At 40.6% G+C, this 22822-nt stretch overlaps 2 protein-coding genes across 6 annotated transcripts in view; both read right to left on the bottom strand.

Annotated features, from left to right (window-relative positions):
* SUSD1 (sushi domain containing 1) overlaps positions 1 to 3593 on the bottom strand; it is a 32424-nt gene extending 28831 nt beyond the window's left edge. For all 4 annotated transcript variants that reach the window (XR_011600076.1, XM_070938558.1, XM_070938559.1 and 1 more), the window contains exons 1-2: positions 3411 to 3593; positions 534 to 665 (exon numbers count right to left, since the gene is read on the bottom strand). Coding sequence is in view for 3 of the 4 variants with exons in the window: in XM_070938558.1 (XP_070794659.1) it covers positions 534 to 665; positions 3411 to 3525 (247 nt within the window). In the remaining variant the exon portion in view is untranslated. The remainder of the gene's footprint in view (positions 1 to 533; positions 666 to 3410) is intronic.
* Positions 3594 to 18120: 14527 nt separating this feature from the next.
* The window catches only part of PTBP3 (polypyrimidine tract binding protein 3), a 57036-nt gene continuing 52334 nt past the window's right edge, over positions 18121 to 22822 (bottom strand). For both annotated transcript variants that reach the window (XM_070938562.1, XM_070938561.1), the window contains 2 exons: positions 19684 to 19761; positions 18121 to 18923 (listed from right to left, as the gene is read on the bottom strand). In XM_070938562.1, coding sequence (XP_070794663.1) covers positions 18791 to 18923; positions 19684 to 19761 — 211 coding nt within the window. In that variant the 3' untranslated portion in view covers positions 18121 to 18790. The remainder of the gene's footprint in view (positions 18924 to 19683; positions 19762 to 22822) is intronic.

Raw genomic sequence — 22822 nt, 5'->3', positions numbered from 1 at the left:
CAATGAACCGGGGGGGGGGGAGGAGAGGGAAGGGGGAGATGGAATGTAGGCTCCAGATATCAAGAAGACAGTTGTGACAACCAAGGACAGTTCTGCAGGTGTTTGCCAGAGCCAAAGACTTTTTCTCATAACAATACGATGAGACTCAATTAGACAATGTGACCTGCTCTAATAGGGGGAGGGAGAATCTATATTTTAATTATATGTGTTTGCACAGGAATTAACTAGATCTGGTTTTGCCTGCATCAGTGCCGAAATAATGTACTCAGTAAAGTTTTGCATAGAGAGACTGGATTGTCTCGGCTGTGCTTGCTTTGGCTGGGTTCATCAGTTGGAATGTTGACATACACTCCATGATGATGCTGGCCACAACCATGGCCATCCCTGGGAGGCCAAAATTGCTGTATTATGGCCCCTAATTGGAAGGCAATGTGGTCTATGCCTCCACGATCTGACTTTCATTTTCAGTGTATTTAAAAGCATATTGCTGTAGAACTCTCTAAGTTGGATACAGTTTGTAAATATTCACCTACCACTACAGATTGTTCTTCCATTTCCAATAAATCCATAGTTGCATTCACAGATATCTTTGCCATCTTTTTGTACACAGGTGGCATTTGCATGGCAAGTAGCACAAACATCAAAAATTACGTCTCTGGTGTTTTCTGCAAAAAACAAAACAAAAGGGGGATTTAAATTAAGATGGGAAGTACCCTAAAAATAGGGTGAACCTGAAAACCTGAAAAACAGGGAGAACCTGGAAAGAGTAGAGAAGAAGAGAAAAAGCAAGCACATATTTTTAAATGCATTAGAATAAAATGTTTTAAATCGTTAAAATTTTTAGTGTTCTGTACCCTGCTTTGGGCTCAGTGAAAAGCAGGATTTAATAAATGAAATTAATTTAATTTAATAAAGCAGTAAAATGCGCACAATATGTAATTAGCAGACACAGAAGGGAGATTCTCAGATTAGGATTGTCAGATGAGGAGACCTAGGTTCAATCCCTCATGGGCCAGTTGCTTTATTGCAATCTAAGTTATTTCATAAGGCTATTGTGAGAATAAATAGTGAACTGCAACTCCCAGCATCCTTCACTACTAGGTAAACTGGCTTGGCTTGCTGGAAGCTCCCCATATAAATCTTGCAAACTGGAAGGTTTGCATAACATATTTAGAAGAAAATTTTGCAACTTGGCATGAAGTGCTGAGTGGCTTCCACCCACTTTTTAGCATGTAGGCAATAACTTTCAATGCTTACTAGAAGACAACATCCTCATTTTGGAGATGTTGGGCAAGCTCAATGGTTCACAAATATCTCTCTCTCCTCTCCACATAATTTGCCATTGCTATATTTGGGGTTTCTTTCTATCAAGATTAGGCCCATCGTGTTTGAAAAGGGAGACACTGTTGAAATGACCATTGTATTTTTTAATAGTACTTTTACTCACTGAACAGAAGGATGCTTGAAAGTTAGGAAAAAATAGAATATATATGTTGGGAAAATGTTATGAAAAAGTAGAATTCATTCTGGGGCTGTATTTGTTATACAGATGGGTTTTCCCTCTAAAACTACAGAACATCTGATGCATTCTTGAGCTATTTATGCATGTGATTCTGCACATGACCAGAGATACTTTCTCGGCATTACTCAGACTGCAGAAGAGTAAGCAGATGACTGGCCTTTGCAACACATCTGGAGATCAACATGTAGGTTGCTTTATCACATTGTTCTAGGGACTTGCTGCAGCCCTGCTTAATAACAGAATAACAGAGTTAGAAGGGACTTTGGAGGTCTTCTAGTCCAATCCCCTGCACAACCAGGCAACCCTATACCATTTCAGACAAATGGTTATCTAACCTCTTCTTAAAAACCTCCAGTGTTGGAGCACCCACAACTTCTGGAGGCAAGTCGTTCCACTGATTAACTGTTCTGTCAGGAAAAAAATATTTTGCCACCCTGCGATAACTTGCCTCAGCATATTTCTATAGCATATTGAAAAAAGCTGCAATCATAACAAGTAATACTTCTATTAGTATTAACAGTCCAAGATGTTTAATAAAGCAGCTTGGAGGAAAGAGAGGGGGAGAGAGGAGAGAGGGGGAGGAAGAGAGGGGGAGAGAGGGACAGGGACAGGAGGGGAAAGGGAGAGAGGGAGAAGACAGGGAAAGGGACAGAGGGAGGAAAGAGAGGGAGGGAGAGGAGGAGGGAGGGAGAGGGAAGGAGAGAGAGAGAAAAAGGAGAGGGGAGGAAGAGAGGAGGAGAGAGACAGAGGAGGAAAGGGAGAGGGGGGAGATAGGGAAAGGGACGGAGAGGGAGGGAGAGAGAGGGAGGGGGAGAGAAGGAGAGAAGGGGAGTGAGGAGAGGGGAGGAAGAAAGGGGGAGAGGGACAGGAGGGGAAAGGTAGAGGGGGAGACAGGGAATGGGACGGAGGGGGAAAGAGAGAGGGAGGAGACAGGGAAAGGGACAGAGGGAGGAGAGAGAGGGAGGGAGAGGGAAGGAGAGGGGAGGGGAGAGAGGGGAGGAAGAGAGGGGAGAAAGGGACAGGGACAGGAGGGGAAAGGGAGAGGGAGGAGATAGGGAAAGAGGAGAGGGGGAGAGACAGAGGAGGATAGAGAGAGGGGGGAGATAGAGAAAGGGATGGAGAGGGAGGGGGAGAGAAGGAGAGGGGGGAGAGAGGAGAGGGGGAGGAAGAAAGGGAGGAGAGGAACAGGAGGGGAAAGGTAGAGGGGTAGACAAGGAATGGGACGGAGGGGGAAAGAGAGAGGGAGGAGACAGGGAAAGGGACAGAGGGAGGAGAGAGAGGGAGGGAGAGGAGGAGGGAAGGAGAGGGAAGGAGAGAGAGGAGAGAGTGGGAGGAAGAGAGGGGAGAGAGCGACAGGAAGGGAAAGGGAGGAGACAGGGAAAGGGACAGAGGGAGGAGAGAGAGGGAGGGAGAGGAGGAGGGAGGGAAAGGGAAGGAGAGAGAAGGGGAAAGAGGAGAGGGACAGAGGGACAGAGGAGGAAAGGGAAGGGGAGATAGGGAAAGGGACGGAGAGGGAGAGAGAGAGATGGAGGGGGAGAGAAGGAGGGAGAGGAGAGGGGGAGGAAGAGAGGGGGGAGAGGACAGGAGAGGAAAGGTAGAGGGGGAGACGGAATGGGACGGAGGGGGGAGAGAGGGAGGGGGAGGAAGAGAGAGGAGGGGAAAGGAGGGGGGACACAGGGAAAGGAACGAAGAGAGAGAGAAAGAGAGAGAAGCAGCAAACAAAACTGACCCCTGACTCCGCCGGTAATTGCCCAACCCTACACCAAACCCGGCTTCGGATGCTTCAAAAGCCAAGCAAGATCTTGGCGCGGGAGTGGTGCTCCGAATTAAACTCCCAAGTCGAGCCGAAGCACCGGATTCCACGCGAAGTCCCCCTGTCAACGCTTACCCCGTTTCTTCTCTTCCTCCGAAGAGCGGGTCAGAAGCAGCAGCGCCCACAAGACCAGCAGCGTGAACTGAGCACGCCGACGGCCCCGCGTCGGCCCAACAGGCCCCGAATTCATGTCGCCTCCAGCAGCGACGGTTCCCGCCTCAATTCGTCTCAGCTCCGGGAGGCCCGGCCTAAGGCGCGGCCACCTTCTTCTTCCTCCCTCGGCTCCAATCTGTCTTCGCCCCCTTCCTCCTGCCGCTTGTCACCCTTGTGGGTTGCAGGAAGGAAGCGCTCAACACCCGCCGAGCGTGGGAAGTTGTTTGGCTCGACCCTTCCTGCCCCTTCCATCGGGTGTAGCAAGAGAGACCCCCCGAACCTCCTGGCATCTGAATTGCTCCCCATCGCCACCCAAGAACTCCTCACGGCCATTTTTCCGCCTTTGAACCCCAGCTTAATCGTTACCCATGAAGCTGCAGCAAAAGCATTTTATAATTTGCAGAATGGAAGATGTAGGAAGGTGGCACACCCGCGTTCCCTACTCTGCCCATGGCTGAAGTGGGAGACTGAAATTAGTAGGCTGGGAATTGGCTGCACGGTGTTGTTGTTTAATAGGATCGATTTGCCAGGATTTTGAGATGCAAAGCCTTTTGAGGGGTACATCAATACCGTTTCTAAAGTGAAAGTGTTGGAGCAGAGACTATTGGAAATTCTCACCTTTGGCTAGAATTAATCAGCTGAAAAAATAAGGCCGAAGCTCCCCAAAAGAAAGTTGCAAATATATTAATTATTATGTGCATTCTCCCCTGAGACCCGCTAGTGTTTAAACAACAAAATACCGTATCTTGATCTTTCAGTTCTGGACTATTTTTCGATAGAGTCATTCTATCCAAGTGGCGGTCCTGATAAGAGTATCAGTTGACTTTACAAGGGAGTAGTTACTTTCAACTAGTAGCCAGAAAGAAGATAGTATACTGGTTTCTTGTATGATTTCATACATTTCATTGCCTTATGATTTTTCTTTTTCTAGCGGGTACTGTAAACCCTTTTCTTGTTCAGATAATCACACTTCAAAAAAATATGTTCATATAGTCAGGGACTTTTAAAGGTTTGGGGAGCATTTTTAGCCTCCTTATCCCTTTCTCCAGAAGGTGCAACTGATAATAGTATGATTTAGAGCAGAGTTTTCAAACTGAGCAAGAAAACAGCACATGCTGCCTGTGTGTTAAAAAAACACCTTCAATAGTGCAGTTCTAATCCAATGAAAGGGAGTGAGGATTCTGATATAACACAAATAAACAATTTTGAGCCTTCTAATGTAATTTCCTGATGGATCTCTTGTATTGCCTTTGGCAACATTTTCTCCCTTTACAAGCTGGAAACAGTTTTTGCATTTACTTTTTACAATTAGTTCCTAAATATAGCTCATGTTGACAAGGAATAGCCTTTACCTGTAGAGATAGAGGCAACATTAGCCACACTAGGAAAACGAGAACAGAAAATCAACTCTATGGTTAAGAGTAGAATTACACTTTATTGAGATAGGGGAGGGGGAGAAGTCAGGGAAGCATTTGCCTAAACCACTTCTGAATATTATTTTGTTTCCTAGGTTTTAAAAAACACTTCAACACCCGTGAAGTTTGTACATATTTTGTACGGTTTGTACATATTTCTGTCAAGGTTACCTCCTTTATTGCTACCTGAGAAGTAGCTGTCCAAGAAGGATCTGCCTACAATCAATTTGCAGAAATGCTGTCACTTCCTGAATGGTGCAGTTAGGATTTTGCCAGTGTCAAAACTTAAAAATTCCCCAAATAATTCAGCGAAGTGTGAGATGAGGGAATTACAAATGGATTCCCCAATCTGGCCTTGCATATTAATATGTTTTAGTCAGGTGTCTATGGAGATTCTCAGTCATCCAGATTACGGTTGTCCCAAAGGTGCTTTTTCAAGAAGCAACTAGACTTTCTCATTTTTCTTTGACGACATTTCGCTTCTCATCCAAAAAGCTGCTTCAGCTCTGACTGGATGGTGGGGAAAATGTTAGTCAGATGGTCATCTGGAACAATGTTCCAGATAAATCTATAAATTAAAGCTAACTTTCTTGCTTAGGTGCCATCAAACCAACTCTTAGTGAGCACATAGATTTTTCTCCCCAACTTGATCCTTCAGGGGTTCCAATGGTGCACCTATCTCCATTGTAGCTGAGTCCGTACGCTTTGCTTTTGGTTGCCCTCTCCTCTTTTCTTTCACCTTTCAGCTTATAGATTTTTCCAGAGAGCAAAGTCTTTTTATAGTGTGTCGGAGGAATGAGGTCTCTGAAATATGATAGCTCTGGATTGATTTGTTCAACGATCTGTTTTCTTAGCTATCCATGGTATTTTCAGGTGCAATCTCCTGAACACCAAAGTCCATAAAGCACCAACCCAATTTCTATTCTGCTTCTTCAGATGTCCAACTTTTGCTTTCACAGACTGTCACAGGGAAAAGTATGGATTTCAGATTCTCATTTCATGTTGAGCTATTTTTTCTACACCCAAGTGCTATTCCGCTGTGAACTTTGGAGAGCATAACCAGATTTCCCCTTTACTCCTGATCATCAGTTCTGATCATTGTTTTTTATTTGTTCTACATCATGAATACAGAAGTGGTTGTAACATACAGGATAGAGGAAGGGGGGAGAGAAGAAAAATTTTAGAAGTGTGCTTAAAAATAAAAGCAATAAAATAACGGTGTGATGAGGCTCTTACAAAAACACTAGGTCAGTGATGGCTAATATTTTTCTCTTTGTGTGCCAAAAATGCATGCATGTGCCAGCACCCATAATGCAATGCGTGCCCCCGTGCATGCGCACATGCCCCCGCACACATGCATGCGAGGGGTGGGATTCAAAAATTTTAGCAACCTGCACGACAGTGGGAAGGGTGTTTTTGTCCTCCCCAGGTTCCGAGGCTTTCCTTGAGCCTCTGGGAGGGCAAACACTGCCTCTCCCAGGCTCTGGAGGCCTTCGGGAGGCCTTTCAGAGGCCAGAAACAAGTCCACTTCCGGAACTTCCAAGAGGCCCATTTTCCACCTTCCCTGGGCTCGAGGCTTTCTCTGGGAGGACGAAAATGGCCTCCCCCGGACTCCGGAGGCTGGAAACGGGCCCGTTTCCATACTTCCGGAACACATGCACCGCTCCCCCACCCGCCATGCATTCCAAAAATCAGCTGGCCGGTGGGAGGTAGAGCTGAGCTGGGCGACGGGTTGCGTGCCCATAGAGAGGGCTCTGTGCGCCAGCTGTGGCATGCATGCCATAGGTTCGCCATCATAGCACTAGGTCCAAGGTCTAAAATTCTAAATGGAAGGGTTGATTTCCATATTTGAGGAGGACCAGTTCACCGGAGGGGGGGGGCTTACTCTCTTACTCAACTGCGACTCTCAGCAGCTATGCCAACCTGGCTACCATTAAGAGATGTTGAATGTGACAGTTTAGGAACATTAGGAGGTCCATGTAATGACAGGAAATGGCCATAAAACTGGTCTTTGATGGTCGGAATCAGCTGTTATGAATCAGACACTATCCCCTCAAGGTTTTTTGTTTTTTTTTGGTTTGCCTTGAAAAAAATTATAAATTCTACATGCCAAAAACTAGTTAATGGCTTTTGCAGCTCCATCCTCATCCTCCATCCAGCGAGGATGGAAGTAAGGATAAGGTTTGCTGTGGTGTTAGATGGCAAGAGAGAGGTCTTTGCTTGAGAAGATGACAGTGAGGAAAATTAGGTCTCCCCCTTTCCATGCTCCTTGAGGCCTTGACTTTCCTGACAGCAGGAAACCACCTTCCCACCAGGCTTAATGGCATTATTTTGGAGATATAGGAAAAGGAGCAGTTTCCCCGTTTTCTTTTAGCATCTTTGCATATTCTATTTTCCTTTTTATTTATCTACCAACTAAACCCCCCCAGTTTCAGTAGAACATTCCATAAAGCCCTCATATCCTTCACCATTACTATTAGAAATGAAAGACAACCCTCTTGTATTATGTCATGACATATTGCACTGGAGCAGAATTATTTTACTTTGCTAGTGCTAACTTGGGCGTACCTATATGTGTCTCTCCCTCCATTAACAGAAATGCCTGGCCAGTGAAAGATTCAATCTAACCTTCCAGAGATGCATGTTGAAAGATCCCTGAAGGATCCTTGGTGCTCTCTGAACTTGGTTGTTTTCTTGCAGAACTTTCATTACCCAAACTAAGTAACATCATCAGGGCTAGTAAGGAGTGGGGTTTGTTCTCAGTTTACTCAGAGGTTCTTATAATAAGTAACCACTGGTCGTCTTTAAATCAGTCTTGGGAGAGCTTCAGCACCGAAATCTGCAGAAAACTTTTTATTCAAACATTATCACAGTCTCGTCTTTAAAAGAATAATACAGTTTAACAATATCTCTTGTGCCTTTCTACATTTTATGTTCTTCCAAGCAAAAACAAACTTAACAAAACTAAACGAAAAAGGCATAAATCTTTACACTGCAAGCAACCAAATAAATATGAAAGACATGAACGGCTTGGACAGTAGTTGCCTTTTTAAAAAAAAAAAAAAAATTATAATAATGCAATAAAAATTATTATTTCCAACTCAGATAAAAGGAAGTGAGCCCAGAGCCTCAATGAATAGAGATTACCCATTCACAATGGAACTTACATTTATTTTTATACGTTTTGCTGTCACTTGCTTCCTGCTGAAGGGCTGAGATGAGAACAGCGGAGCATGATGGAGGACTGCCATTGTGCACATGAAATAGAGAGCAAATACTGTCCTTCTGGCTTGGTTGTAATCAGATTAATTAACAATTGCCTCCTGGTTTGCTGATTAGACAACCAGGCAAGCATAAGCAATAAAGTGTGCTGGAGCAGATAGAAATGAAAAAGTGTATGTGTTTGTGTGTGTGTGAGAGAGAGAGAGAGAAGAGAGAGGGGAGGGGAGGGAACTGCCTGGAGTCTTGGTTCCCATCAAAATGCTTCAGTGGTTATTGTGGTGCTTGAGCATTTTTCCTATAATAACATCGACCGCAAAGGGAATACGGCACCCCTTATAATATGAAGCATCATCTCTCTTCCATGGACAGAGTGTATTGCTTAGCAGGCAGCTGTTATGCTGAACTGAACTTAAACTGTAGAAATGGCCGTCAACTGAAACCAGCACACTACAGGAAAAAGGAGGCTATGCTGCAGTATAGAAATATTAAGCAAAGCCAGACACAACAGCAAAGTTGTTAAGAACCTTATCTTGTGGCCTAAAACGGGGATATATGGCAAAAGTTAGCAGCTAAACACTGGGGCAGCTGGACATAGCATTCTGTAAGCGCATTTCAAATTTCCTCCTCTCTGTTTTCACCAGAGTTTTTCCTCTCTCTCCCAGAACCTGGAGAGGGGTGTTTTTTTTAAATGATGCTGATGCAGGAACTGTAACTATAGAGACCTCTAATAGTCATTAGAAACAGTCGTTTCCCTCAGTATTGCTATACCTGCTATCTGTGGGACCCCAATGTCTGTTTTGAAGATACTTCACTTACCTAAGCCTCAAATAGTCTCCTTTTTAACTATCATTATTTTAAAATATGTATTACATTTTAATATAGCTATATGCATCTATCTCAACTTAAAACCATTTGTTTAGCAACCGTTCAAAGTCACAATGGCAGCAAAAAAAGTGACTTAAAACTGGTCCTCACTTCCCAGCCAGCTTCAAACAAGCAAAGTCAATGGAGGAAACCCAAAGTTCTTGCCCCCCAGGTCACATGTGCATCACATGGTCCAATCAGGTTGCAGCCCCAACTCTGGCTGGCTTTTGTCCACGCCCCTCCAACACCTGGTAGAGTGTCCTTGGCTCCCACAGGAAAGAATGCTATTTTGGCTACACCCCCCCCAGCTATCTCTATCTCCCCCCTCACGTTCCCACAGCTCTACCCAGCCTTGCTGTGGCAGCCCTGAAGATGTTCCAAAAATGGTTTTAGGCTGACACAGGACTTGAATTCATGGCCTCCCGCTTTCTAGCCTGGTGCCTTAACCACTAGAGCAAACTAACTACTCTAATAGAGGCAATTGATCATGCTAAATATAGAAATACCCCTTTTTAATATTCTCACGGATGATGCCTTGTCTCTCTGGAGGTTTTTCAAAATGATGTTGGGACAAAAGGCACATGTGTGCAAAAAGAAGATAATTCATCAGTTTTATCTCCTGATATGCACTTTGTATATGTGTCGAAAGTGCCAAAACTTGTATAATACCATATTTTTGGAGTATAAGACGCACCGGTGTATAAGACACACCAAGATTTCAAAGAGGTAAGTTAAGGGGGGAAAATGGTTTTTGCCCTCCCTGGCCTCCAGGAGCACTCTGCATGCCTCCCAAACTCTGTGCACCGTTTTTGCGAAAAACAGGCCCATTTTTCACAAAAATGGGACGAGCGGGGTGGGGCTTCGGGAGGCCAAAAATGGCTGTATTCGGTGTATAAGATGCACCAACATTTCCATCCTCTTTGGGGGGGGGGAGTGTGTCTTATACTCCGAAAAATACTGTAATTTATGAAGGCTTGAACAGCTGAACTAAAAGAGAAACCATGGTTTTGTTCTCTTCTCAAAAAAATAGTGTGCTATTGCAGAAGTCCCCAGTTCATTGTCTCCTCCCATTTTCAGCCAAGCACACTCAGAAAAGGGCCCCACTATCTAGAAAACACTGATCACCTGAAATCCCCCAATTGACTACTAGACCACCTGTGAGCTTTTTAGTCATCATTTCAGAGATATTTCCTTTCCTAAACAGGAAAAAAAAAAAAAGGAAAATGGATTTATTTTCTAATCATTATAAATATGTAATATATACCCATAAGTGCAATTCCCATTCTATCTTACACACACACACAGTTTCAAATCATATCTATATTCTGCTGTTGAGCTTGGCTTGGTATGGTGTGTAGATAGCTCTGCTCTGGGGATGCTGTTGGGGGAAGGGGAATGGGAGAGAGGCAATGCTCAAATTGGTGGAGGGGGTATTGGGGTACGTGCTGGGAAAGAAAGTACATGGTGCTTGTGAGCACAGGAAGGTAGTGAAACCCTGCCAGCTTCCCCAGTGACTTTCCTTGTGGAAATGTGACTGCAGCAACAGGATTAATGGATCCCAGACGTTTAGTTGTAAGTTGTAAGTTAGGTTAGCCCATTTTAGGAACCTTTGATTCAAAAACTGTTGCCCTGTGACAGGGGTGTCAAATTGAAATTTCATTGAGGGCTGCATCAGGGTTATGTTTGACCTTGGGAGGCCGGGGTGGGCATAGTCAGGATAGGCGTGGCTAGCTTGATGTCACTCGGGTCAGGGGCATCAGTGGCGGCCCGAGCGCTTTGCCAGCAAAAACGAGCTCTCAAGCTCCATTTTTGGCTGCGATGGCCTCCTGCAATCCTCTGCCACCAAAAATGGAGCTTGGGAGTGCCACCTGCAGTCCTCGCAAGCTCTATTTTCAGTTGCAATGGCCTCTTGCAACCCTCTGCCAGTGAAAACGGAGCTCAGGAGAGCCACACGCAGCCTCAAGCTCCGTTTTTGCTCCCAGCAGCACCGTGGGCCGGTCCTTCACTGTTTCCAGAGTGGCCCCACAGGCCAGATCTAAGCATCCCATGGGCCAGATCCAGCCCCCGGGCCTTGAGTTTGACACCCCTGCCCTATGATAAATCGTTTTGCTCAATTTAAGGTTACAGGCAGAAGTTTTAGTAGTATGTAGACAGCCCAGGCTAAGCGCCTCTTCCCTTAACTGTCCCTGTAGGCGTGTGAGTAGCTAACATTAAAGCTAACATTACTACTACAGAATTAGAGGAAGAATAGTGGACGCATTCAAACTGGATGATCTAATGTTGCAATTTAATCCCCACCCTCATTTTCATATAATATGCAGTACACCATTGGAAGTTATTTAGGAACTTAATCATAGAATGTTGACAAAAGGGAAACAGGTCTATTCTTTTCTCTTTTACATTTTTCAAAACTTTCACAGCTTTCCCACAAGTTAAAGCAGGAACATACTGTAACTGCTTATGAAAGCAGGATGCAATCATTACATCACTGCAGCTCTCACCAGGAACCTCCTGTGCAGTGTAATTACCGTATTGCCCCATTATGCTTCAGCTGTTGTTTCCCCCTCCATAACTTTTCTTAATGCAAAGTTAACATCTGGAGTGCAAGAGCTGGGAATGAACATGCTTCGGCACAGCTCTGAACTTCCAGTCCTTGATATTTATGCCACACCTTTCATCCTCCTCCAAAGAGCTCAGGATTATTTTATCACATTTTTGAACTGCCCATCTCCTTCACAGGGATGCTGTAAAAAGCCCTTTCTGATGTCAGCCTCAGTCAACCTCTGAGGTATAATGAGCAAAGCCTCTCAACTGGGTCACCTGGTAATTTCAGGATAGGATAGAATTTCAAGGATCAAGTTGCAACTAGTGAATTAGGAAAGAAATAAAAGCACCAACACATTTGCAGCCAAAGTTACTTTTAAATGGTCGTCAGGGTACGTGTGCAAGAGCTTGGAGATAAAATAAAAATGTTGAGAAGAGAGATAATGGGATGTGCTGGGGGACAAAAGAGAAACGGGACAGATGTATTTGCTGCATTTGCATGAGGATGTCACTCCACCTATGCCATCATTGCAGTCTCCTGTGACCACTGCTGGATAATGCAATGCCATTTGATAAATTCCTAGCTTGCTCATCACTGCTGTTAACTGTTTTGCAAATGCTTTCATGACTTTTGGAATATTGATATAATAAATTAATCAGCTATTCTTGTGTGCTTTAACAATTTGCTGCTGTGGTCTAGCAGCAAATACAATAGCATGACTTTGGACTAGTGCAAGGGTGTCAAATTTATGGAGTCACGTGACACATCAGGACTTTGCTAACTGGGTGTGGGCGTGGCCACCGCGTGGTGCATCCGGCCTGTGAGTTTGACAGCCCTAGTCTAGTGAAATGGCAAGCCAATCTGGTGTCCAAAGAGAGAGAGGCAAGATTATAAAATCATCTCTGTTGGGACTTAATCTAATGTCAATGCAAAGAAAAGATTTGCTCTATTTTTCTCCAGCCACTCCCCCAAATGAAGCAGATTAGAATTAAGAGTTGGCGATGGTATTCTGACTTGATGAAATGAACAAGGACAAAACAGTTCAGAATGTTTTTTACTCGTGGCAAAATGTTTCTCATGTTTGCTGACTTGGGGTGGCAAGTGAGAACTTGTATCTGATGAGCTATGTGCTGTTGTACTTTCTCTGCTATGTCTGTTAAGTAAGCTCCAATGGCCAGGCATGTGTGAACTAAACTGGATAACTATTTCTTCTAAGAGTATTTATCTCAGAACAAATTAAAACAAAACAGTACATTATTTGTCTTACATTATATATTACTTTTTATAAGGTGGTTTCATGAAAACATGATTATCAAAGACTTGAGACAAAATCCAAAGAGAGCAAGTATAGATGGCCAATAGAAGAAAGAAACACAAATAAAAGAGACAGACATTAGCTTAACAATTAAAAAGGGAAACCTAAAGTAATAGACAAGAACGCAGAAAAATTTGAGAGTACAGATGTCATGACATTTATTAAGAGGCATGCTACAACTAGAGTTTTAGAAAAAGAGTTAGGTAGATACTCAAGTAATAATCAGCAAGTACACAAAACTTAAAAAGAAATGGAATAAAACGGCAGTGTACAGAAATTCAAATTAACCATGCACTACACAGTTAGAAAATAGGTTTCTTTAATATTTCAACTTCTTTGCATTTATAACATCGTCATCTCAACAACACGGAATCCTTTCTCCCTTCCAATGCCACAAGCTGCTTAACAAACAAAAGCTGGTACTGTTGCTTATCAAAATATACAAGACAATTGATGTTCTTTTTATTAATAATATAAAAACCATTTTATACTTGTTCCCAAAAACCTTTTTTTTTTTGCCAGGTAAAAAAATGTTGTTACAAATATTTACAGCATTTTCTTGTGTTAGATGAATATTTTTACAAACTTAAAAAGGGATTTGTGAACACATGAAAAATTAGGGAATGTCTGGCTCCCGTAAATGTGTGCCTTTATTTGTCTGAATACAGTATTAAATATCCACTCACCCCCTTCCCTTAAACCATTTTATTTGGTTCACATTTTTAGAAAATCTTGTCTCGTTTCATTAATTAGTCTGTTCACCACCATCAATAGCATAAAAGGCCACTTTACATGGAGTCTTTCAAGAAAAATACCTCAAGGACAGAACTGGCAAGATGTTTCAGTAAAACCAGAGCAAGCAATCTTTGGTCATTGCAAATGAGGTGACAATCTAATAATGCAACATTTTGTTTGGTCAGCAACCATATCTTGAGAAAGTGGTAGGCTTGTTTGTCCAGAAACTGGAAAACGAATTGGAGAAGAAAAAAATAACACATTTAAAGAGATGAATTAAAAGTTTAACTAATTGGGTGTTTTCCTCCTATCCTCACTAATGATGCACATTAATCCAAGAATGGGAATTTCTACAAGAGCTCACTTATAAAAGAGGAAATATGTATCTTCCTCACTAATTTATTATTTTCCCGGTTAAAACTTACTGTGAGAACCGTAAAGCCAGATGTCTGAACTCCTGTATGGTACAGCATGATTCATGTTACAATGGTAGACAGCAAAAGAGCTATAAACTGACTGAAACAGTAAGTAATCAACTGCACATAAGGACATTATGTGTTCATGGGTCATTTGGTATTTTAGTCTATATAAATACACATTTCCTTGAACACAAGAGTACTGATTTTATAGATTGAAAGATTTAGCCAAAAAATAATAATAATAATACAGAAATCTACTGAAGGCACATAAACTTTGGTCCCATTTTGTTTTCTTCTTTGTAAAACCCTGAAATTAAGATTTACGATGCTTTCATTTTTAAAAAATAATTCCTAATTGTTAAGATTTGCTTTAAAAATTAAGAACAGTTTCATATACTACATACAGATTTTTGCAGAGACAATTAGGAGTTTGTTTGCTTCAAAAACATATGTGTGCAAACTTCAACAGTTTTCAGCACAATTCAAATCTGGCAGTTGTAATTAAAGTTACCAGTCCACAAAAGTGTCAAGGCAAACAAAATGGCTTTAATACAGTTATCTACTCAGGTCTGCTCCTTTGAAAATAGCTGTGTGTGTGTGTGTGTGTGTGTGTGTGTGTGTGTGTGTGTGTGAGAGAGAGAGAGAGAGAGAGAGAGAGAGAGAGAGAGAGAGAGAGAGAGAGAGAGAGAGAGAGAGAGAGAGAGAGAGAGAGAGAGAGAGAGAGAGAGAGAGAGAGAGAGAGAGAGACAGGATGAAGACTGGAACAGCACAGCTCAGATTTGCTATTCCCAGAAGTACCACCATAGTCTTCATCAGACATACTTAAATAGGCAGCAATGGGTTTGGCTCACAAAATGCCCCCCCAACATGCTAAACTTTAGAGTAAGTATCCATTGCAAGTGGAGCCTTTCAGTCTGGAAGAAGAGGTGCTACACAGACAACTCAAGGCTACTTTTGAAAATATAGGCACACAGAGCCTACAAGCACAGTTAAGAATACAAAAGGTGAGAAACGGGAAAGGCAACCAAGTTAGGGCAAAGCTTCAAATTAATGTTGCTCAGAAAGCTGCTAATATGTCAGATAGAAACAAAAATTGTGGCACAATACTTAAATTAAACCATATTAAAAATTGGGCACCTATATATACCAATTATTATTAAAGACAGAATGCACGGTATGAAGAGACTGTAAGAGATTGCACCTCTGCCAGCATACATACTGCAGTTATCCTTCCCGAGCCAATTTTGAAAGAAAATACAGTTTACTTTTTTCCTCATTTATAGTCAAATATAGCCAGTTTGCATTTTATTGTTAAACTATTATGGCTTTACCTCTAGGAATAAAAATCCAAAGGACTGTGGGTAGTTACTTGACTGAAAACTTGAGCCAATACTATTTCAAATTAGCCCCTCCACAGATCTGAGGTTTGAACCTGGTTGTTTCTGAAGGCATTTTAGCTCTGATGCATTGCTATCAGATGAGGAATGTGCCACAATTCCTAATTTCGAAAGCATTTCATCACAAATGTTTATCTATGGAACTGCAAATCCCTCTTCATAAAAGGCGCTAATCAGTTTACTAAAAGAGCACCTTTGCTACTGCTGTTATGTATAAATATGCTCTATACGTTGATTAAAAACCAATTACCTTCAATTCCTCAACCCAAATACCAGAGATCACAAAAATGCCTGACAAGGAAGATTGTTACTTCAACTGCACTTCCAAAGGAACTGCAAGGTCCACAGAGCTTTATAGGTGAACAGAAAATAAAGGATATAAATAAAGGAACAAAAAGTGATGAGAATGGTCAAATAATTTCCTATACTAGGGTCCTTGATAAGGCAATATCTGCAAAAAATTATGTTACCCAATAACCATATCCTTAATTAAGTCACTTGCTATTCTATGGTAACATTATTTGCTGCTAATGTTCTGCAGCAAAGGAATAAAAGGACAAGAAAATGATAGTATCTGTTTTTATCTTAATCCATATTCAAGAGGTTGCCTTCTAAAACATTCCACGGAAGGAGAAAATTAAGCTAACTATTGCTATAAATGGAATTCCTGTTTTAAATGCAAAATTTGTACTGCCATTTTTTATATTTGCAACTCATGGAAAAAACAAGCTTGCCAAGTAAAATCAAACTCAAAATGTTAAACACACATACACTACAACCATGATTTATACAGAATATAATGTAATTATGATGAGATCTCACTAAAAGAATATATCCAAAATAAAATCCAAAACATTTGCCAGCATATAACTATAATTGTAGGTCTAAAAACTCAAGACTGGAAGTAGGAAATTTTATAGGAACTATGGTATTTTTTTTAAATCTTAAATTGACCATTTATTTCTCTTAACTCTACAAAATTGTTTTTTAAGATTAGTAAAATCAATAAATTAAATGCTTGCAATGTTTATCAGCATAAAACATAAGGTATTTCACATAATACACATGCGCACACACACACTCACACACAACACTCTTGATATTATACATGTTAATGCTCAGTCTCATTTTTTCCTGCTTCAGTTACATTCATCAAGTCCAACTACATCCCCCTCTGTAGCAGCATTAAACACATGGTGACCAAGCCTAAAAGTAATTTAGCAAGTTACAACACAAGGCAAATTTATTGGTTCTCTAATCCAAGAAGCTATTTAATGGCTTAAGGGGCTGTTATCCTGAATATACTTATTTTGAGCCATGGTCCACTAAAATAGATAGAATGAAAGGGAAACACTAAGGCTCCTGTGCCATAATAGAATCAGGCACTCATTTTAATCACTTTGCTAAACTAAGAAAATATGTTGCTACTCTACAGTTGGCTTGTTTTAATAGACTTATTATTTTCAAAGAGCTGCAAGTCATAGCTAAAATGGGATCAGATCTTACTGGACACTAATGTAGCTTTACATGAAGAAACATACATGTTGACAAAACAAAACAAACACATGCTAATCAAGTGTCCAAATTGTGATTATCAACAAACTACCCGTATCTTCCACGCACAACTATATAAATTTAAGGCAGCCAGTGTCTCACTGCGTATCCTTTCATGCTACAGCAATGTTAGTAAGAAACTTGCATTTCAAAGGTAACTTATAATTTTGTCATTTTAAAGGAGTTTAGAGATTGATCTAAAGCTGTGAAATTCTTTTTGCCAAGCAAAAGCTGGTATTCACAGAACGACCTGACCTACTAAACGTTCCAAAGACAATGAGCACACGTCATATTATTACGTTCCATTTTTTTTTCTAAATCTTTGTCTCCATTTTCAAATCAATGTAAAGGATTTACCATCCTTATTGATGAGAGGAATATTTTATAAAACAATGCATTTTTTTTCAGTAGACGTAACATCTTGAGACCCCTCTAAAAAACATTGTATTACAATCATAGAAATAACTTGAGTATACCTATATTTCACAAAAAAATAGTTAAGATTGCATCTTTCTCTCCAAAAAGGAGTGAACATTCAGTCCTGAAGTTTTGACATTTGTGAATGCAAGCCCATCTGCACCGAGCACAACAAGCCCATTACTGTTGGGTGAAAAGAATCCTGAGGCAAAATATTCTCAGAGTCAATAACTCAACTGTTAGATATCAACCAGAAACTGAGAACATTCTCTAAAGCCCAACAAGGGCATCACTCAACTGCAACCCCTAAAATATTGTGAAGAGGCCTAGAAGCAGGAGCTCTGAGTTATTATCTTCATTCCCAACCTACCCATCCCTATACCAAAGCACCAAAATCTGATTTAACTATTACTTATTAAAAACATATTTAAAATCACCAAATGTTTAAAAACTAAGACAAAGGGAAAAAATTTCACAAAGCCACAATACAGTTAAAGATACTTCAGATAAAACTCTAAACTATTATATCATTATAAGCACATAATAAGGCACATAAGAAATTAAGTAAATACACAGTAATTTTGATTTAAGTATTAGAGATTATAGTGGTACAAAAAACCCTTGAGGTTTAATTTTATATGTTTAAACAAGACCTTACCAAAAAATAATCTTTCTAAAAATTTGTCAAACCATATGACAGACCTGATTTTTTTTTTCCTTAGGAGTGTAAACAATTATTTTTCTGAAAGAAATGTACAAAACTTGAAATCAGGACATTTTTCTTCTTTCATTTTCTCCAATATCTTATTACACTTCATCCATAGTAACAACAATTATCTCTCACACTCTGATGTAATGCCTATTAGAACTGTCAACATGGTCACCTTAGGACAATTTACCTGTGTGGGTTACAGAATTAATTGGATATCATTATATTACTCCAAGGAGAAATAAGGCACGGCCTTTCCTCCAATATTTTCAATACAGAATGATTAAAACATTAATTGGTAAAAAAAAAAAACTATTCCCACCAAAAATATTTTGAATGTAACTGATGTATAATTTGCCAAAGTTATTTTTAAAACATTCCATCACTCACACAGTTTGACAAGGAACATAAATATTGTCTGGGAATAAAAGCTTGACTATGTTCCTGAAATCACCAAAAAGAAAAAGAAAAGATGGGTTCTACTAAAGAAGGTAGATTATTAACAGAAAATTTTTGTGGAGGACTATTTGCCATTACAGCAAAAGATAAACCCATGATTTGTTACAATGTCTAGAATTACACATGAACCACACAAGTTTCATTGTTCAAGGATGCAGCGTTGGTTTGGCCTATTACAATCTCTGCCTGAAAATTTTACGGGAACTATGGGCACACGCGTTGAACTCCAAAAGGTCCTCAATCCATCAGATTCAGATTGTAGATTTAGAAAAGGAAACTCTGAGGTGATGATTTTCTCCAAGATCATGATTATGAAGCTCAGTAAGGGCTTGGATTGCTTCTTCCATAGTGCCCAATTGGATAAGAGCCATTTTGCGGTCTTTTCTAGAAGCAAAAAGTTAACAGTTAAGTTCATGTATTTATAATGCACCATCCTCACTACCACAATTCTTACATTCTGCCTATATGGTACTTATTTTGGAAAATCTTCAGATGCTCTTCATTCTGCTTACATTGCAAGAAAAAAAGAATGCTAAAAATCTTGGTTGTTATTTAGGCCCTTTTCTGATTTTTTGTTCTTTTCTATGTCAGTGTGCTAAAACTTGATACTGTGTTAAAACAAACACTTTTCAGCTACAGCACAGGTGACAGACTCGCCGCATCACGTTGCCGTCACATGACTTTTTGCAACCTTTCCCACATTCACACACTTGGTGTGGATGTGGCCTGCGCGTAATGCATCTGGCCTGCGGGCTGCCAGTTTGACACCCCTGAGCTACATCTTCCCAGTTCTATGCTTTTAATTTCAGAAAAGGAAATTCAAAGATACAGTCAAGCTTTTAATTTTATTTATTTATTTATTTATTTATTGCGATTTATATGCCGCCTTTCTCCCTAGGGACTCAAGGCGGCTTACAAAATGACAACTTCAATACAAATCACAATACAATACCAAATTAAAATCAGTAACCCAATTAAAAACGATTTAAAATTATACCAGTGTACCCCCAACCGGATCAGTTATGTAACCACGTTCCTTTCCACCCCCAACAGAATCAATCAATATTAATTCAATATCATATTATCTTTTCATATCCTTATGGATGACAAGAATGCATTCTTTACACTAAGTTCAGAAACTTACGGAAAGAATTTGAAGGCTTTCACAATACACCCAGTACCAGCAAAAAGGTTCTTCAGGTCGTCAACTGTGATAGAAGGCCTGTAACATGGAATTAAGTACCCAACATTAGCAAATATTCATGGAGTCTAAAAAGAAAAATATTCTTCCCATTTGTCTCAAAGGTGCTTTTTCAAGAGGCAACTGGACTTTCTGAAGAAGCTTCTTAGATGAGAAGCGAAACGTCTTCAAAGAAAAACCAGAAAGTCCAGTTGCCTCTTGAAAAAAGCACCTTTGGGACAACCATGACCTGGATGACGGACAATCTCCATAGACATTCTTCCCATTTGCACATAACAATAACATAATCGTGTGCTAATGACACTCATCTCCCACTTTTCCTCAGGATACTCTTATCTCATTACATAAGCAAGCCCATAAGTAAGGCAAGTGGAGCAGAACCATACAAAGCCTCCTCATTTGGCATTATATAAATACAGTTTCAAGATACATAAAATCAGTGGTGGGTTGCCCCCGGTTCGGACCAATTCGCAAGAACTGGTAGTAAAACTGGCGGGGGGCCCTGGCCACCGCCCCGGATGTCGTAATTGGCGATCTGCGCAGAAGCAAGGCGCGTGCGCGATCCCGTTGCAAACTGGTAGTAAAGGTAAGTAGAACCCACCCCTGCATAAAATCTGTAAAGCTGCATTGCCAATTATCATGGAGCCAAGCATGATGGGATGTGCTGGCATGGCTAGATAATCTCCTCAGGTCTCTAACCAGCCTGCACTGCAGTTGTTTCTTTGCTATGGTGCTTTTGCTTCCCAGATAGCTTTCATATCTTTCACCCCCATCTCCATTTTTGAAAACTCCTCTCCAGGTTTTCAACAAGTAAAGGCAGAGACAACTATTTCATTTGGGGAAGAAGAGGGGATTTTTTTTTCTCATTATTTCACTTTAGCATTTTCACTAAAAGTGAATTCTATTCTCCCAGAAGCTACCCTGAACGACAGAGAAGTGAATCCTGTGAAACCCAGCAAGACTCCTGCCAATCTTGCTGCTGCAGATTGGTGGATATTTTCCCTACTGGTTTGTGAGGTACTGAAAGGAGAATAATCTTGCCTATAAGAATTGGCCTGCTCATAGTTCAAAACACCCTCCAGCAATAACTCAGAAAAGTTCAATATAGTGATAGGGATTGTCTAGGGCAGTGTCTAGCACACAAACCGTGGAAACTTCCAGATGTATAGACTTCAACTCAGAATTCTCGTAAGTGCTGTGGAGTTGGAAGTCCATACATCTGGAAAATGAAATGTTTGGGCATTTTCTAATGCTGGTTTGGGGGACAGTATATGTTATATCAGCATTGTTTTGGACCAACTCAAGGATGAGTCGATAGCACTTTAATTCAGAGGTCCATTACAGAATCAGGTGCACCAAGTGATCTCAATCCACAACTGTTTATGACACAATAGATAGAGGGTTAGCATTAAAGTTGCCAAGAGGGATTTTTTTTGTTACTGCATCAAGTGAATACATTTCCCTCTGAAAATAAAACAATAGTCTTTAGAAATAAAGTGTCTTTATGAAGGCCAAGAATGGAAACAACTTAATTCCTGCAGAAGTCAAATTATCTTGAGCTAAGGCACTAAGTAATGTATCAAAATGATGCCTAATGTTTCCCATTCCGTGCCAAATGCACTTCTTTGGCCAGACTGGGCTGTGTCTCTTGGTAGACCAGCATGAAAATGCAATATAAACTAAAACTAATTTTCTGCTGTAGGTTTTCCATTCAGTTAATCCTTGTAGGTACATTTGCCTCCCTGTGGCTTTACAGCCTCTCTTTACAGCCCTCTCTAAGTAGTTTATAGAGTCAGTATACTGCCATCAACAATCTGGGTCCCCATTTTACTGACCTCGGAAGGATGGAAGGCTGAGTCAACCATGAGCTGGTGAGACTTGAACTGCCAAACTGCTAGCAGCCAGCAGAAGTAGCCTGCAGTATTACATTTTAATATAGGCTTACCCTTTTGCCATTGCATGTATTGAGTAAGAGTATAAAAGGTATCACACGCTCAGAGTGAGCAACTGGCCATGTTGGAATGAGATCATTTAGACAATTTTCAATGTCTCATTGTGCTTCCCTTTATACCATAGGAGCACTTGACATTTCAAGTTGACTTTTCCCTACTTACTAAATGTACAGGTTAGCCTGATATTGAAGTTGCATCTTTTCCTCATAGATCAATCTAGTGACATATCTCTATTCTCAAAACTTGTTAAGTGCAATTGCTATTAAAAGATGCTGGATTTGAATTATGTTCAAGCTTGGATGTTCTGGCTAAACGTGTCTTGCACAGAAGACTGTCAACATTTATTATTGTCACTACATCTAATATGCTAATTTCTCATCTAGTTTTATTGCCTAATACTGTTTTACTGTTTTCCTTTTGGTCCTTGACTGTAAATTAATAAACAAATAAAGTCCTCTGAAGTTTTATTTATTGTCCCACAGATAATTAAGGCTTTTTATAGGCTTGTGGCATTATAAATACATTTTATGGTACAACACTGCAATGAGACAGTGCTGAGTTGTATTCAGGACAAAAATAAGCAAATGTTCTTGGGCTTAATGATGTCACCACTCTGATGTTTCGAATCTACTCTACACATTATTTAATTTATGCACATGAAACTACAACTTATAAACAGGCACAAGAATTCTGAAATTCAGATACCTGTAGCTTTCAAAAACAGCTTTCCTCTCATATAATGCAAACTGCTACTGGCAAAAAGAAAGTTCAAGACTCCATGTGCGAATTTATAAATTCAGGGGTTTTTGCAATATTATCATGCTCTACTAATCAAATTCATATCCTGGTAATAAAATTGGCAGGACAACAATACAGTGGTCTCTGGATGCTCCAAATACAATAAGAAACACCTTTTTTTTAAAAAATGCTCTCTCAAAACTCAGAAGCATGAGTTTTTGCCACTATCGCACACTCAGAAGCCTGTACCATTACCAACCTCTCAAATAAACTACTCATATTCTGAACTGGCCTACAACGCAGCAGATTCCCTCAAACATCTGATGAAGAAGGCAACAAGTCACATGTTTAGGCTGAATGGAAAGGAGGGAGACACAACAGCTCTCTTGAGC

Source organism: Pituophis catenifer, unplaced genomic scaffold (genome assembly GCF_029215685.1).
Source record: "Pituophis catenifer annectens isolate HBS135680 unplaced genomic scaffold, rPitCat1.0.hap2 SCAF_2, whole genome shotgun sequence".
Taxonomy (NCBI): Eukaryota; Metazoa; Chordata; class Lepidosauria; order Squamata; family Colubridae; genus Pituophis; species Pituophis catenifer.
This window is presented reverse-complemented; position numbering and strand designations above follow the sequence as displayed.